The sequence below is a fragment of the Apteryx rowi genome, unplaced genomic scaffold (genome assembly GCF_003343035.1).
Source record: "Apteryx rowi isolate R43461 unplaced genomic scaffold, aptRow1 scaffold_1429, whole genome shotgun sequence".
NCBI classification, from domain to species: Eukaryota; Metazoa; Chordata; class Aves; order Apterygiformes; family Apterygidae; genus Apteryx; species Apteryx rowi.
Genome location: NW_020447674.1, coordinates 2,037 through 17,806, shown reverse-complemented (window position 1 = coordinate 17,806; position 15,770 = coordinate 2,037). Strand labels below are relative to the sequence as shown.

The 15,770-nt window shown below is 62.1% G+C and overlaps 2 protein-coding genes across 4 annotated transcripts; one reads left to right on the top strand and one right to left on the bottom strand.

Moving 5' to 3' along the window:
• Nucleotides 1–322: 322 nt before the first annotated feature.
• On the top strand, nt 323–1,459 carry KCNJ10 (potassium voltage-gated channel subfamily J member 10). Its single transcript, XM_026058112.1, has one exon. It carries the CDS (start codon nt 323–325, stop codon nt 1,457–1,459), a length of 1,137 nt encoding a protein of 378 aa, XP_025913897.1.
• Nucleotides 1,460–3,089: 1,630 nt separating this feature from the next.
• Nucleotides 3,090–13,021, bottom strand: F11R (F11 receptor). 3 transcript variants are annotated; one of them, XM_026058108.1, is made up of 10 exons: nt 11,017–12,930; nt 8,119–8,175; nt 7,655–7,768; nt 7,336–7,479; nt 6,249–6,451; nt 6,066–6,168; nt 5,411–5,518; nt 5,268–5,277; nt 4,947–4,995; nt 3,090–3,857 (listed from the first exon to the last, which is right to left on the bottom strand). In XM_026058108.1, the coding sequence occupies exons 1-10, from the start codon at nt 11,546–11,548 to the stop codon at nt 3,822–3,824; spliced, it is 1,356 nt and encodes a 451-aa protein (XP_025913893.1). In that variant the 5' UTR covers nt 11,549–12,930; the 3' UTR covers nt 3,090–3,821. The 3 variants fall into 3 exon arrangements, with proteins under 3 accessions (XP_025913893.1, XP_025913895.1, XP_025913894.1); XM_026058110.1 differs by lacking the exon at nt 11,017–12,930 and adding an exon at nt 9,773–9,929; XM_026058109.1 differs by lacking the exons at nt 3,090–3,857; nt 4,947–4,995; nt 5,268–5,277 and having other exon boundaries at nt 5,503–5,586; nt 11,017–13,021.
• Nucleotides 13,022–15,770: the final 2,749 nt, after the last annotated feature.

Here is a 15,770-nt window from a genome sequence, read left to right as displayed (position 1 = left end):
GCCAGGCCCATCCATTCATTTACCCATCCATCCTCTCAGCATGCTCCATGCATCCTTGCCTTTCCATCCACCCAATGTCCCATCCATTCATCTGCTCATCCATCCATCTTCATCCATCCATCCACCCAACACATGCCATCCATTCTCTCCATCCAACCACCTATCTGTCCATCAGCTCAATACACACCATCCATCCATCCAACCACTCTGTCCCATCCATCCTCCCTCTCCTCCATGGCCCCAAGGTCCCTACGAGCCCACCCCAGAGAGTCCCACTCCTGCATGGCAGCTCCTCACTGTGCCCCATTGCCATCTCTTCCAGATGACGTCAGCCACGAAGGTGTACTACAGCCAGACCACGCAGACCGACAGCCGTCCCCTCATCGGCTCGGGCCTGCGCAAGCGCCGGGTGATGACCAAGGATGGCCGGAGCAACGTGCGGATGGAGCACATTGCTGACAAGCGCTTCCTGTACCTCAAGGACCTGTGGACGACCTTCATTGACATGCAGTGGCGGTACAAGCTGGTGCTCTTCTCCGCCACCTTTGCCGGCACCTGGTTTGCCTTTGGCGTCATCTGGTACCTGGTGGCCGTGATGCACGGGGACCTGCTGGAGTTCGACCCACCGGCCAACCACACACCGTGTGTCATGCAGGTGCACACGCTCACTGGTGCCTTCCTCTTCTCCCTTGAGTCCCAGACCACCATCGGCTATGGCTTCCGCTACATCAGCGAGGAGTGTCCGTTTGCTATCGTCCTGCTCATCACCCAGCTGGTCCTCACCACCATCATGGAGATCTTCATCACCGGCACCTTCCTGGCCAAGATCGCCCGGCCCAAGAAGCGAGCGGAGACCATCAAGTTCAGCCAAAACGCTGTGGTGGCCCAGCACAACGGCAAGACCTGCCTCATGATCCGCGTGGCCAACATGCGCAAGAGCCTCCTCATCGGCTGCCAGGTGACAGGCAAACTCCTCCAGACCCACCTCACCAAGGAGGGTGAGAACATCCGGCTCAACCAGGTCAACGTGGACTTCCAGGTGGACACATCCTCCGACAGCCCCTTCCTCATCCTGCCCCTCACCTTCTACCACGTGGTGGATGATGCCAGCCCCTTCCGGGACATGGCCCTGCGGACGGGCGAAGGTGACTTCGAGCTCGTGGTGATCCTCAGCGGCACCGTGGAGTCCACCAGCGCTACATGCCAGGTGCGCACGTCCTACCTGCCCGAGGAGATCCTCTGGGGCTACGAGTTCACGCCAGCCATCTCCCTCTCAGCCAGCGGCAAGTACGTGGCCGACTTCAGCCTCTTTGACCAGGTGGTGAAGGTGTCGGCACCCTGCTGCGTCCACGAGACCGTCCGGTTCGGGGACCCCGAGAAGATCAAGCTGGAGGAGTCCCTCCGGGAGGCGGAGGAGCGGGAGGGAGCGCCGCTGAGCGTCCGCATCAGCAACGTCTGAGCCGCCGGCGCCCGGAGATGCCGCCAACTCTTCCCCCCATCCTGGTTCTCACCGTCCTCCCAGGCCTTTCTCCTTCCTCATCGCACGGGGCAGCTCCCTCAGGCCCTGGCCTGGGGCTGCTGGGGAGCCCCGCAGCCGCTCGCTAGCCGGTGGGACGGTGTCCCCCACTCCAGCCTGGCCAGGGACAGGTCTGTCTTTGTCCCCCTCCTACCTAATGCTCTGCTGATGCCAGCTAGAAAGATTCCCTGGCCATGGCCACGGGGACAGCACTGGTGCTGTGCTTCAGAGGATGGTGGGCACAATCCTGCTGGGAGATGCTGGCCCCCGGGGGGACGCGGACACCTCTGGCCCTTGGGGACATCCATGGCCACGCTTTCTGGCCGTTGGTCTCTGCTGAATCGGAGCCACCTCATTCCCCGGAGGAAGGTCCAGGATCCCACCACGGTCCGGCTGGGGCTGAGCTGGGAGGTGCTGAGACCCGACCCACTCGCTGCACGTGTGCATCGGGGAGAAGGAAGCTCTGACTGYTCCACATGGGGCCAGGCAGAGAAGGAGCTGCCCCCACCGCTGCTCGGGGACCCTGCGGCAGAGCCGGACAGGCTGAGGTCGGCAGTGCCGGATCCTCCCTGCAGCTCAGCCGCGGCCCCCAGCAGGCTCGGAGCAGGATGAGGCCGAGGGGGGGGGGTCCCGTCTCACCCCACACACCCAGGGCGAGAACAGGGCTGCTCTGCCAGCCCCCAGCGGGTTGGGGACACCTGAGCCGCTGGGGACCACGGGGCACCACCGGGCTAGTCCCCATGGCCGGGGTGTTGCACGCAAGCGTGCACGCGCGAGCAGGAGGGCTCCCGCGCCCCGAGCCAAACGAGGGACATTCCCAGAGCCRGGATCTCCTCCGAGCGGGGCCCTCCTCCCTCCCCAGGGACGGCCACCGAAAACGGAATGTGGCGCAGCCCCGTGGGAGGGGACGGGGCCACGCCGGAGCCACCGCGGCCCTCGAGCAACCCCGCTGCTGCTAACGTAGAGCCGCTGCCTATTAACGCGTCCTTACCCCGGGAAAACCACCGCCGCTCTGGGGCTTGGGTTGTAGGGCCTGTTAATCCCTCGCTGCACTGAGTCCACGTTACATATATATATATATATATATATATATAGTTCCACTAATATATATATCCACATCTATATATATAAATTGGGAAGAAATGTTTGACCCACTGGAAAGACTTGCTCACTAAATGCCCTGCTTCTGCCAGGGGCCCGTCGTTTTTTTTTCCTGCACTTGGGGGAAAAACAGAATTACTAAATAAAAGTTATATTCGCAGTCGGGAAGGGCTCTGCTGCACCCGCTTGCTCCTGGACCGGAGGATGCTCGGGGTCCGGACAGGTGGTGACACTAGGAGGGGACCGGGGGTCCCTGGCTGTAGGGGGCCGGGTTGGGTTGTCCCCGTGTGTCACAGCTGCCAGGACCAGTGTCCCCACAGTGGCTGGCAGGGCGCATGCTCCCCTCCCGCTTGCAGCTCAGCCCCCCCAAACCACGTCCTCGAGGGAGGCTCAGGGTCAGGAGAGCCTTGTCCCACTTCGTCCCCAAGACATGGCCCTGTCCCCCCCCACCCCAGGAAAGGGCACCAGGGACTCTGTACAAGGAACACAGGTTTATTTATTGCCAGCAACGGAAACCAGAAGTCATCACACAAGTGGTTACGACTATTTTAGGAGAGGAAACAGCTCAGGCCGGAGGGCCTGGTGCGCCCAGTTAACGGAGGGCAACTGGGACCAGTGGCTGTTTCAGCCCCAGGAGCAGCAAGAGCAGCCGCGGGTGACGCAGCCCCGGCCCCCGAGGTGGGACGCGGGGTTACACCCGCTCCCAACCCCAGATCCGTCCCCTCCGAGGGGCATCTCGGACCTCGTTCCAGGGGGAGCCGAGGGTGGCCGGAGTCCCCGAGCTCTCCTGGGAGCGGGGCAAGAATATGGCGGAGAAACCCGCAGCGGCCGCGGCGCTGGCCTCAACCCGCAGCAGCGGCGACGAGGCCGCTAGCGGCGGCCGGTGCTTTGCGATAAGCAGAGCGCCGGGAGGAACGAGCCCAGCGCCRGGTACGGAGGACAGGCAGAACGGGCCCCTCTGGGTCCCAGCCAGGACATGGGTCCCGCTGGGACGTAGGGGAAGGGAATAAGGCATTGGATTGCCGGGGGGAAAGGCAAGACCTACCCTGAAAAAAAATCAGGGGGGTCTGAAGTGACACTGAAAAGACACCATGTGACACTTAAAAAAAAACAACAAAAAAAAAGTTAAAATCATGGCATAGCTGCAGTAATTCCAAAACATTTACAACAGTTCTTGGTGAGGCAGGAGCAGCTCCCGCAGACTTCACACCAGGAAGGACGACGTCTGTTTGAACTCTCCCTGTGGATGGAAATGGGGGACGTCAGCGGCAGTAGGTGACAAGGACGGGACACGAGGTGGGATGAGGGAGCGCGATGCTTGCTAGATGCAGCAAACCGCCCAATACCCGCAGGTACCCCCAAGGCCGTGGGCGCCTGGCCACATCCCAAGGGGAATTTGCCCCTTCCCAGCTGCTGGGATTTGCTTGGAGAAGGAGGTTCAGGTACCTGGCAGCTGTTCCCCACAGCTAGCTCAGGAATGAACCCCGGGCAGCAGTACTGACCCGCCAGGCCTGGCTGGAGGGATGGGAAGCGCGTAGATGCCGCTCTTCCGCCCAGCCCGCGCTCGCTGTGCTGCACACTATCACCCCGAGCGACCCAAAATCCCCGGTCTTCCTCTCTTTGCATGCTGCAGAGTTTCCCTCCCTCCRTACTTTGCATAATAAGCGTTAGAAGGAGCAAGTCTCCCTGAGGACAGATGGGGACAGTGAGCCGGTTTACAGGCAGCCGGGGAAACCCTCAGGCTGCGGATCTCCAGCCCGCGAGGGGCCCCTGCCGTCGGACACGGCGCTGGCAACGACTGCAGGCGGAAGAGGCAGAGGGCCAGGGAGGCCCCGCGGTGGGTCAGGAACAGGCGATGCCTGCGGGAGGCCTGGCCACTGCCCCCCCCCAGTGGGACCAGTTCCTGGGCCCCAAGGAGCCCAGCTTGCGCTGAATGYTTTAAAAGCCACCAGCAGCACGAGATGTCACAGAGCACAGGGGGACCCACCGCYGGCTCGGGGCTCACAGCAGCCTTGTAGCTCCTGGGCACCCTTGGAGAAAGGGTCCACGGTCGCCCTCGAGCCCCGGACAGCGATGGCACCCATAAGACCAGTACGGCACCGGGGTTCCCGCTTGTCCCTTTGGGCACAGGGTTTTTAAGTGAAGCAGATGGCTCAGCCGCCAAGGAGGGTTTGAGGGGAACCCCCTGGGGAACATGCTCTGGGGTAACAGCACGTCACAGGCACGACACAACCATGCGGTTCCCGTCACCACCCATCCTTTACACCCCACACCCGACACCGCGCAAACACTGTCGCCAGGGCGAACAGCTCGCAGTCGGCATACTCACTTCGCTCCGGTGTGAGGGCTGGCTGTAAATGACCTTCTTGCCGGTGGTGCTAGAARAGAGAACGTTAGGACCCCTCACACCGCCCAGAGCTCCTCAGCCGCCCCCAAGCACCTGGTGACACCAGGCCACATTCCCAGGCCCGCAGGAGCGCTGGCACCCAGCGCTGGGCACAGCCCTATGCCTGCTCCCACGAGGGGACACCAGGTTGGGAGAGGAATCGCTGTGCCAGGGCAAACCCCAGAGAGATACCACCCACTCCCATTAGCGGGGATCCAGAGGGACCAGCAGGGAAGGAATCAGCAGTATTATGGGTTCACTTACTCTCTTCTCTCTGAAAAGAAGAAACAGAACAGGATTGTCAGGGGGTGGCAGAGAAAACGGGCACCGGCATAGACGTGAGCAAGCCCCAGGGCTCCACGGCTAACGCCGCGCGCCCGGAGATCAGCATGCAGTGCAGTACTCACTGCTGAAGAAGCCCCGCGTGTAGGCGAACCAGATGCCRAAGGCCGCGAGTGCCAGCACCATCAGCAGGACCACAACAGCAGCCACGATGCCACCCACATTGACTTCACCTGGCAGGAGAGAACTGGGCTGTCGGAGGGCAGCTGGATCCCAGCCCGGGGCGCAAGACTGGCTTATGCTGGGCATGACATGGAAACTCAGCTTAACACTCATAAACCCAGCATGAACACGCAGAAGCACCGTTTAAGAACCATGACAGGGGTCAGAAGGGATCTGGGGGCCTCAGGTCCAACCCCAAATCAAAGCAGGGCCAACATCAAAGCTGGATCCAATTCAGAGTTGGATCAGGTTGCCCTAACCTGGCCCAGGCAAATTTCTCTCCAAGGACACCTTTATYCCATTCCCCCTCCATAGCATCATTCCAAATGTTCATTTCAGCCCAGGACAGCATATGGCAGAGTCATTAACAGCACAGCTAATTAATGCGTCTCTGAACCCTGAGCACTGGAAAGATAAACTAGTTTGGGGTAATATTTTAACCTAGATACTGGTATACCCCAGAATACAATTTGTGCCAGACATTCAAATCGGGCAAGGCCTAGAAGGGCCCCACGTGGGTATGGACGCACGCTGTCTGCCCCCACTACTGTTTCTTACTGGCTTCCATGTGGATGGCCTCTGATCTCTGGGGGGACCCCACGTTATTCGACGCCTCACAGTAGTAGTCGCCGGTGTCGAAGCTGCTCACGGGCTCGAAAGTCTAGATGGGAGAGAAGACATGAAGGTAGCCTGGGGAAAAAGCTTGGGCTCCTGGAGCTCAGGACCCCCCCCTGCACTCACCAGCACCCCCGTGGTGGGGTCCAGGGTGTAAGAGGAGTTCCTGAACGACAGGCTGGTCTTGGGGTCTATGGGCATCAGCATGCTGTTCTTGTACCACTGGAAGGTGGGGGGCGGCGAGCCGTCCATCTCGGTGCATCGCAGCAGGGCCTTGCTGCCGATGGTGGCCGAGGTGGGCACGTGAGCCACAGGCTTGGAAGGAGGCACTGCCGGAAGAGGGTCGGATGAGGGCTCGCCCCGATGCCGAGACACAGCTGCATGCAGGGCTCAGACCTGCTTGGTAGGCGACAACCAGCCGCCCTGGTGGCAGGAAGGAGCAGGGGGCTCGAAGCCCAGTCACCAGACACAGGTTGTCACCCTGCTTCATGTCTCGTCCTCGAGGCACCCAAAGCTACACCAAAAGCTGGTGCCCAAAGACACACAAAAGAGGGAAGAAGAGCTCAATCCCTCCCTGATCCCAGAATCAACCAAACACAGCCTGGAGCACAGTCACCTTCACATTTAATGTTCACCCCTGGAACAAGTGTTTTATGGAGAGAAGCACCAAATGGAGGAGAGTCCTGGCTGCCAGGAGCATCTCTCCGAGAAACAGGCCAAGACAGCCCCATCAGCTGAATCCCATGTCACCGAAAGCAGTGTCCCCACCAAGCYACCACGGGCCCAATATCGACCCCTAGACTCAGGGGTCTCCCAAGGTTCAGAAGGGCCATGGGCTATAATGCTCCCTAAAGCTCTGCTCATGGCCAGCATCATCTGCAGGAGCCACTGGACTGGAAATGCTCAGTTAACCTGACCCTGCGGGCTCCAGAGCCCACTGCCAACATGCAAGAGCTGTTTTAGGATCTTCCCCTCCCTTCATTTGGCCAGGTTGACTCCCCTGCAAGTGACCTTCAGAGACAAGCTCAGGCAGGAGGTCAAAATACAGGTATCAGGACAGGCTCTCCAGGACAAAAAAAAAAACCCAAAAAACAAAAAAAACCACCAACCGGAAAAAAACAAACACAACAGAAAACAAAACCCACACATCTTCCCAGCAGGATGAGCGGGAACAAGCAGTACTCAGTGGCTGTGAGAGCACAGCAGTCCGTACCTTGGACGATGAGGTTCACTTCCGACTTGGCGATCTGGCTGTTGTCCCCCACCACCTCGCAGATGTACTTGCCCGTGTCGGCCCGCGTCACTGTTGTGAAGTGGATCATAGTGCGCGAGAACTGTACGCGGGTTTTGTACGGCTCTGCGGAGAGAGGCCACGTAGGCAGTGAGCTCTGGCGGATGGAGGGACGGCCATCACAGCATCACCGGAAAAACCATGGGATGTGCCAACCAAAGCAGGTGCAAACCACAAACCCGAGGGTGCCTGGCTCTCTGGCAGCCAGGGGACACCCTGGGACACGCGGGGAGCCACGTACCTGTGAGCTGACCCCCATAGTAGAACAGCACGAGTGACGAGCCCTTCTGAAACTTCCACTCGATGCGAGGGTTGCTCCAATGAGAGGAATACGCCAAGCAGGGGATGTCCACGGCTGGCAGGAGAGAGCAGATGCTGAGCAGCTGCGTGCCCAGACCCCACGTGCACAGACACACGGCTCTGGGAGCAGCTTCGAAATGGGAAACCCCTCCAAGACGGGGTCAAGCCCCATCACAGGGGAAATCTACCCCGAGCATCGGATGAAGCATCCTCTGAGGGTTCGGAGACCTTAAGACGAACCCAAGGCACGGGCAAACGTTCTCTCATCCGGCTCCCAAAAGTGTCAGGAGAACTAGGCTGCAGTACGCGAGCTTGAACATGCTCCAGATGTACCTCACAGCCAAAAACCAGGGTGCCTTGCCCCCATATTTAGCCTCGAGCCCTCCCAGCTGGCACCGCACTTACGTTGGTTTTCAGGCACTTCTTTCGTCTCGGAAGTTATCTGGGCTCCTACCAGGGACCCTAAGGGGAAAAAACGGCACAACTGAGATGCGCCAGGGATAAAACGCAACCACGAGATGCTCAGAGACGCTCTGCATGGAGAGGTCCATTGCCACCGGCCGCTGGAGCAACGTGAGGGCCTGTGCAGACACCGCAGCTTTCCCTTCCCTGGGAGACCAGCTGAGCGCCGGTGATAAGGGCTATATCCCCACGTGCAAGCGCCCAAGATACAGCGACCGAGAGCCGGGGAGGGCCATGGACAAATTATCTCACCGGCATAGCCCTACGGCAAAGCCTCCCCCTGCCTGCCGCTCCACCCAGCTCACCCCGCACTCCGGTTTTGCCTCTCGCTAGCTTGATTTGCTTGTTAATCAGTTTACAAATGTAGTTAGCTTTTAACAGCACCTCTCGACCTCGAGGCCCGGGGTTTATCAGCGCGGCTCATTGCTGCCGGAGGCGGAAGCAGCCCAACTCGGCGCTGCCCGCACCAGGCGCTGCCCGTTGGGTGCTCGCGGGCTCCGGCAGCGACTGCGTGCAGGGCAAAGAGGACGTGTGCCAGGAAAGCGTGGAGCAGCGAGAAGTCCCCCAGGGACATGTGTTTGGGGAGCTCCAGATTCTCTCGAATACCCTAAAAATGGGCCCGGGCTGCGGTGTGGCATCCTTGGGGAGCAGGGGCTGGTGGCAGTGCTCCAGGCTGGATGGGACAAGGTCACCGGGAGGCGAGGAAGGGTATCCACAGGGAAAGAGCCAGCACGGGGCACCCCTATAAGATGCAGGCATGGTGCCAGCTGGGTGAATTTCCGCATGCTCCGAGATCAGGAGGGATCTGGGAGGCAGATCCTGGAAGCGATTTCAAAGCAGCAAGGGAGATTTTAGTCAAAATCTCGCTGCCTCGGGGCCTGCCTGCATTCAGGTCCCGGCGCTACGGGAAGGGGAGGACGTTGGGACAATCACACAACACAGCAGTCTGGGGTCCCAAAGCAGAGCCCAGACCCGGTCCCTGCTGCCACCACCAAGCTGGGGAGGCTACTGGGAGCTGCAAGCTCATGGTGATGGGCTGCAGGGCAGCGGTGATGGCCCCAAGGCCGCGGTGACGGGCCACAGAGCAGGAAGGCCAGCACGTTGTGCCACACTGCCTGGCGTCACGGGCCGCAGGAGCTGGAAAGACTCGTCCTACCTGCTCCCGCGCCGCCCCTGCTGTCACTCCCTGCCCGAGTTTCGCAGGAAACCAGCCAGGACGGCCTCCGAGGGTGTTTCACAACTCCCTGCCCTCTACGCACACACACAAACACCTCTTCCCTCTGCACCCACGCATGCGCCTCCCTCGACACCCGTGCACACACCTCTTCTTCCATCCGCACGCATGGCTCCCGTCTACACCCGCGCACGCACTCACTCCCCCTCCTCTAGCTGCTTTTACAAGGACTTTTAAAGCCTGCTTTTTCCAGGCCCAGCACACACGGAGATACCAAGAGGAAACCCCAAGCGACACATCCCAACCCGCTCGGCCTGTCGGATTAACGGCAAAAGCAAGACCGCGGCTGCAGAGACCCCGTCGAGGGCTGCCTGCAGCCCCCATCTGTGACAACCGGTGGCTCGACATAATGTGGCCAGAAACCTGGCATCTGCTCTGGGCTCCCCCRTGTTTTTGTCCAGCGCCTCGATGGAGCAGTCGCAGATTGGGCCTGGGAGCCGGGCAGCGCTGTCCCTAGAAAGAAAGCACCAGAAATTCCCCCTTTATCCCCCGCTCTATTCCCTGCTGCCCCCCGTTCGACAGAGAGCGCAGAGGGAGACGTCTGCCCGTACGCTGGCCGCTCAGAGCAGAAATGGCTCGGGGCTGCTGGACCTCAGCAGTCCCAGGCCCAGAGATCCCACATCCCCCACGAATCCCCCGCTGGGGATTTTCTAGCAAGGACCGACCTCCAGAGGCGCTGGGAGCCAGCAGCAACCAGGTGGTTTTGGTCTTCCCCGGAGGCAGCGCAAGGCAAGAAGAGACCATGGCGAGCATCGCCCGCTCAGTCCAGAGCTGTACCTGAGCCGTGGCAAGGATGGATCAACCCTGGTGACAGGGCACGTCTCCGGGACAGGGACGTCCCATCGGAGCGGGCAAGAGCTCATCCTGGGGAGCCCTGTCTCCCGCACCGCCTACCCGGAGGCGTGCAGTGAGATGGAGGTATTTGTTTCGAATGGGCTTTGCAGAGGACCTGCGAGGCATCGACCTTTGCATCAGCTCCCCTGGGGACCCCGGTTCTGCCACGGGCAGAGACCGACCCCTGGGAGCATCCCAAGCCAAAGCGGCAGGGCAAGGAGGGGAAGAAAACCTGGCTGTTCCCCATGCCCTGCGAGACATCCAGCTCGCTGCTTTGCCACGTCGCCGGCGGGATGCAGTTGGCGATGGGGCAACCAAGAGCCGGCAGCTGGTCCTTCCGGCCAGCGCGGGCTCGTGCTACCAGCCCATCCCTCGGGAGCGCATTCGCAGAGGCGAGGGGGTACCAGTTTCCCGGCTCGCGGGAGCGAAACGCCCAGGTGCTACACCCAGCCCCTTTCCCTCGTCAACAAGGCTGTTTACGGAGGCAGCGGGGAGCGAGGCTCGAGGCCGTGCCTGCCAGCGCGGCTGCAATCACTGCCAGAGGAAACGGCTTGAAAACCAGCCCCGGTTGCCAGCTCGATGTCACAACAGGCAGCACCGCTGAGAGCACGGAGCGGCAGCCAGGCAGCGAGAGCCGCACCGGGGTTTCGGGCTCTGGGGACGCGGGGGAGGACGGCCGCGCCGGTGAGTCACGCTGCAGGGAAAGGCCGGGCCGGCTGCGGCGACCGGGAGCTGAACCTGGTTTGGCCTCGAGTCGCTCGAGGGGAACGTACCTTTGCACCCCGAGCGGCTGCCAAATGAAACCCGAGCAGGTCGGAGCAGAGCGGCTTGGCTTCCCAAGGAAAGGCAGGTGAACGGCCCCCCGAGCTCGAAGCAGACGGAAATCGGAGCTGGCGCGTGCATGGGGACAGCCCTTCCCCTGCGCGGAGTCCCCAAGCCGTCCCCGCCTGCCCTTGGCGCGTTTTGCACCTCAACCAGTCGCACCGAGGTGGCGAACGCTGCCAGAAGCGGGGAGCAGGGCTCAGCCTCCAGCGACCCCTGCCAAAACCAGGGAGGTTCTCCGCAAGCACGACGGGGCCCGACGCCAGAAATAGAGATTTGGAGGTGAAACACGCGGGAGACAAACAAAAAGTCATGAGAACGGGCGTCAGGAGCCGCGGCTCCCAAACACAAGGCATYGAGGAGGGGGGGGCGTTTTGAAACGCCGGCTCCCGAAAACACAGGGCAAATGCAAGCCGAGCAGGCAGCAGCGGGGCCGGCCGGGCCAGACATCACCTTCGTGCGATGCCAAGCGAACGTCCGCATGATTTATGGGCGGCTTTGCCGGGATTAGTGCCGCACAAAGAGAAGGGCTGCACACCCTCCCGCTCCCGCGCAAGGGCTGGAAACTTCGGCGCGTGCCACGGGCACCCGCCACGGCAGGAGCACCCGGGAACGGCCCCAGCAATGTGGGATGCATTCCCTTCCCAGGCCGGGGGCTGGTGGCTTTGGCTCCCCTCCCTTGCGTTTTTGTTGTGCGGAGATGGCTCAGCTTCGGGACTTGAAGCTCCCGATTCGGAGCCCGGCACAGGCTTCCTGCAGGAAACGGAGAGAGGAAGGGAGACCAAACACACCCTGCGCCCGGGCTCGCGGCCAGGTCCCCAGCCCATCCCGCGTGGCACGGCCCTTTCAGAGGACACTGCTCAAACCCCGCCACAGGAAAAAAACCCTCAGCTGCCGGATGCAATGACATCGCCACGCAGCAGAGCGACAGCCGAGCTCGGAAAAGGCTCATGCTTGTTCCCTGGGGAGGTGCATGTTCCCGTCGCTGTGGCAGACGCCAGCGTTGGGATGTTTTTGCCGCCGCTGCCGTCGCGTTAAGAAATCCCCCCCCAAGGAGCATCGCATCCTTAGGGCTCCCTGCCCGCCCGGTTTAACATCAACATGAAGAGGCAGAAACGCTCCCGCGGCGCTGGCCAGGCACCGCGTGGCCGCTCAAAGCCATTTTGCGGCTTTCAGCAGGAGCCACGCGGGTGGGCAGGAAGGAAAGAAGCGCTTCGGGGTTTCTTTCAATGGACCTGGGGGAGGGAAGAGCAAAAAGGTGACGTCCCTGCCCCATCCCACACAGGGGACAGGTCCCGAGCCAGCAGGGAAGAGGCGACGCTGGCCTCGACGCACAGGCTTGCTCACGGCGAGCCCCAGGAGCGACCTGGCCCACGAGATGGGTATCACGTCCRGTAAATACAGGCTGGTTTCAGCCTAGATAAGATTGGCCAGGCAGCCACAGCCCAGACAACGGGACTTCCCAACCCGACGGTCCTGGCACAAGGACAGCGTGGGGAGACCCGCGGCGCCACGCTGCCTCGGTTTCCCTCTGGCCGAGAGGTGCACGGGCAGCTCAGCATCGAGGCCCACGGGTGCGGGCCGGTCCCCATCTCTCGCCGCTGCCGAAGCCGGGTGGGCTCCTCCGGCCGGCGCCGCAGCAAAACGATCCGCTGTTGAGCGGAGCAAACCACCCTCCCCATCTCACCAGGAAGAGCTTGTCCTCCAGGAAACAGCCCCACTTCCCCTTCCTTGCAATACAAGAGCCTCACTGTAAGCAGACTTCCCGGTCCGGCAGCCATAACGCAGGCTCGCTCCAGGCTGGATTTCAGCCCCCAAGCAAGCCCCAAGATTTAGTAAAACCCAAATTCACGCGGACGGTATCGCTGCTGTCCACCCCCAGGCGCTGCCCCAAGTCCGCTGCACGGGATGGAGACGGCTGCAGGCTACCGTGGAATAAAAGCATTTTATCCTGTATAATTTGGAGCCGACTCTGTGCCCGCTCTCAGAATTGTTCCCGCACAATGGAGGGGACGGCACGGCACGGCAACAGGAAGGCCGCGACCGCCGAGCCGACTCGTAGCCGTCCGCCCCGCGTCTCGCGGGCTGCAGAGCAACGGGTGCCCGTCGAAGCGGGCGACGCTTGAAATCAAATCCACCCCCAGGAAAATTCAGCCCGCGCCCCAGGCACGGGGCAGACGCAGCGCGCGTGGCCAACACGGCCAGTCGTGCGACTGGGAAGGACCGGGATGGCCGCCTGGGCGCTGGCGGGGCCAACGCCTGGCCCTGGAGAAGGGCTGGGACGCGCCTGCTCTCACCCGGCCTCCAAAGGCGGCCGAGAAAGACGCTGAAGTAACAATTTAACTTTGGCCTTTGTCAGCACAGGGCAGTGTAAGAGCAGCTACATATTAACCCGAGACACCGGGAGCAGCAGTTAACTCTCACTGCTGCTGCAAGCGAGCCGGGGCAGAGACACCCGTGCTGCCATCCTGCCCGCCGGGAACGCCGTTAGGAGGCGCAGCTGGTTTCCGAGGCCGATTTGGAGGAGATTTGGAATTGGTAAACAGAGGACAAAAGGCCGGCAGGACGGAAGAGCATGGGGACTAAAGCTGCCGGCGCCGGGATCTCCACTGACCCGTGTCTAAAGGATGTAAAAACATCTGTAACACAAGAAAAGCTGTTTAACAAGAAGCTGCTGGGCTAAAACCTAGGCAGAGCGAGCAGGGTTGTTTGTACCAGGTTTCCTGGGCAGCCCCATCCCCCTGCACCCACGAAACGAGCCCAAGGGCAGAGCTTGAGGGCTAAAAGCCCACATGGGGCTTGTTCCTGCTGTGGGTTTCCAAACGAGCTCCCCACGGCAGCCCGCACGGCTCAGCCCTCGCCGCGGCCCTGCGGCAGCACCCAGCTCACCCTGGGCAAAGATTCAACCCGGGCCGCTCAGAGCAAAATCAAAAGCGTGTCCAGACCGGCTCGGCCAGCTGAGGAACGYGCCCGCAGCAGGGCAAGAGGGTGCAGCAGCGCCTTCTGCGCTGGAAAAGCCCCAAACGTCAGCCCGAGCCTGCAGGCATCCTGCCACGGCGGAGAGTCCCCGCGATCGGCCTTGGTTACACGTACGCAGTCCCTGTCCCCGTAGAGGGAACGGTCCCGGCAGCCCTTCGCCCAGCGGAGAAGGGCGAAGCCGAGACCAAACTTCCCCGGTGCAGAACATCGGGGACGGTCAGCGGCCGGCAGTCGCCCCCGGCCGAGCTCCCACGTGAATCGGGCCGGCGTTCGCGCCTCGCCGGAGCGCACGGCCCTCCCCAGGGTCACTGACTCATGCGAAATTGCAGGGTGTCAGAGAGGAGTGATGACCGGTTTGGAAGGAGCTAAGCTGCATTTAATGGGGCCGGTCACACCTCGCGGTGACGCTGGCAGCCCCCCTCCGGCGGTCCCGACTYCCAGATGATATTTGGGGCCAATTCCTCCACATCCAGGACCCGGGGGCTATTGCCAGGCTCACCGGCACCTCTTCCCACGTCACCCTTTGGCCAAAGCATTTCTATAAGCTCCCCCCAGCATCACCGTGGCAGGGACACGTGATGGTGTCCCCCCAGGGCTGGGCATCGTCCCCAAGAGAGGGGGCACCGCTACGGCTCCCCGTGCCGGGACGCTGTCGAGGTCCCACTGGGCATCACAGCACAGGAGGCGCAAGGGCATCAGAGGGACTGTTTTGGGGTATAAAAGGCAGGAACGGCCAGCAGGGTTTAAGGCGCTGCCAAACTGCCCCACCAGCCCAAAAAGTCTCTGCAGACTTTATCCCCCACTGACCTCTTGCCGTGCACCTCTTCGAACCTAAATTCACCTCTTTCTTTAAAGGAGAAGAAAAAAAAAAAAAGCGTTCGTCTCCAGAAGGCAACGCCAAAGCGGAACTAGGCAACTATCTCGGAGCATCTCGAAGCCAGGCGCGATTTTCCCGGCACTGGTGTAAGAGGGGAACGTTACCTGGCTCCTGCAGAGGGGAGCAAGCTGGCTGCCAGCCCCGGCACCCCGCTGCCGCTTTCCAAGGGCCCAAACCCCGGGAACCCCAGGGGCTCGCTACAGTCCCGGCAGGATGTCCCCGTCGATGGAAACATCGGATACGGGAGGTTTGGGCCGGGATCTTCCGGCGAGCACCACAAGGCCGGAGGAGGGGACGCAGCCGGGCTCTGCGCCCCACCAAAGGGCCCTGAACGSCCCGAATCGGGCCGTGCCCCCCGCAGCGCAGGCTCGAGGGGCGCAGCGAGGGGSCCCCTGCGGGCGACCCCCTTTTATCCCCGTCACCCCAAAACGGAGCGCGGCCGGCTCCTTCCCGGGGGTTTTCCCCGCCGCGGCGGGAGGAGGCCCGGGGTGACGCAGGAGAGCGCCGGGCRGGTTATTAATATCCCGTTATCGCCGGCGCTGACGAGTCGCGGCGCCGGGGCGCCCCCGGGACGAAACCAGGCTCCGCCGGGGCTGCGTGTGCTGGGGGGTGACGACGGCCCCGGCGGCGGGGGCTGCCCGCGACGGGAACCTGCCCCGGGGGTCGGCACGGGGCTGACGGCGGCAGAGACGGGCACCGCCGCCCCCCCGGGACCGGGCCCAGGCCCGATCCAGGGTCCCATCACCGGGACCAGGACCGACCCGGGGGCCCGCCACCACCCGCCGGGCCCGGGACCGACTCCGGTGGCCCCCCGCTGCCCCCCGGGACCGACCTCGGGGACCCCCCGCC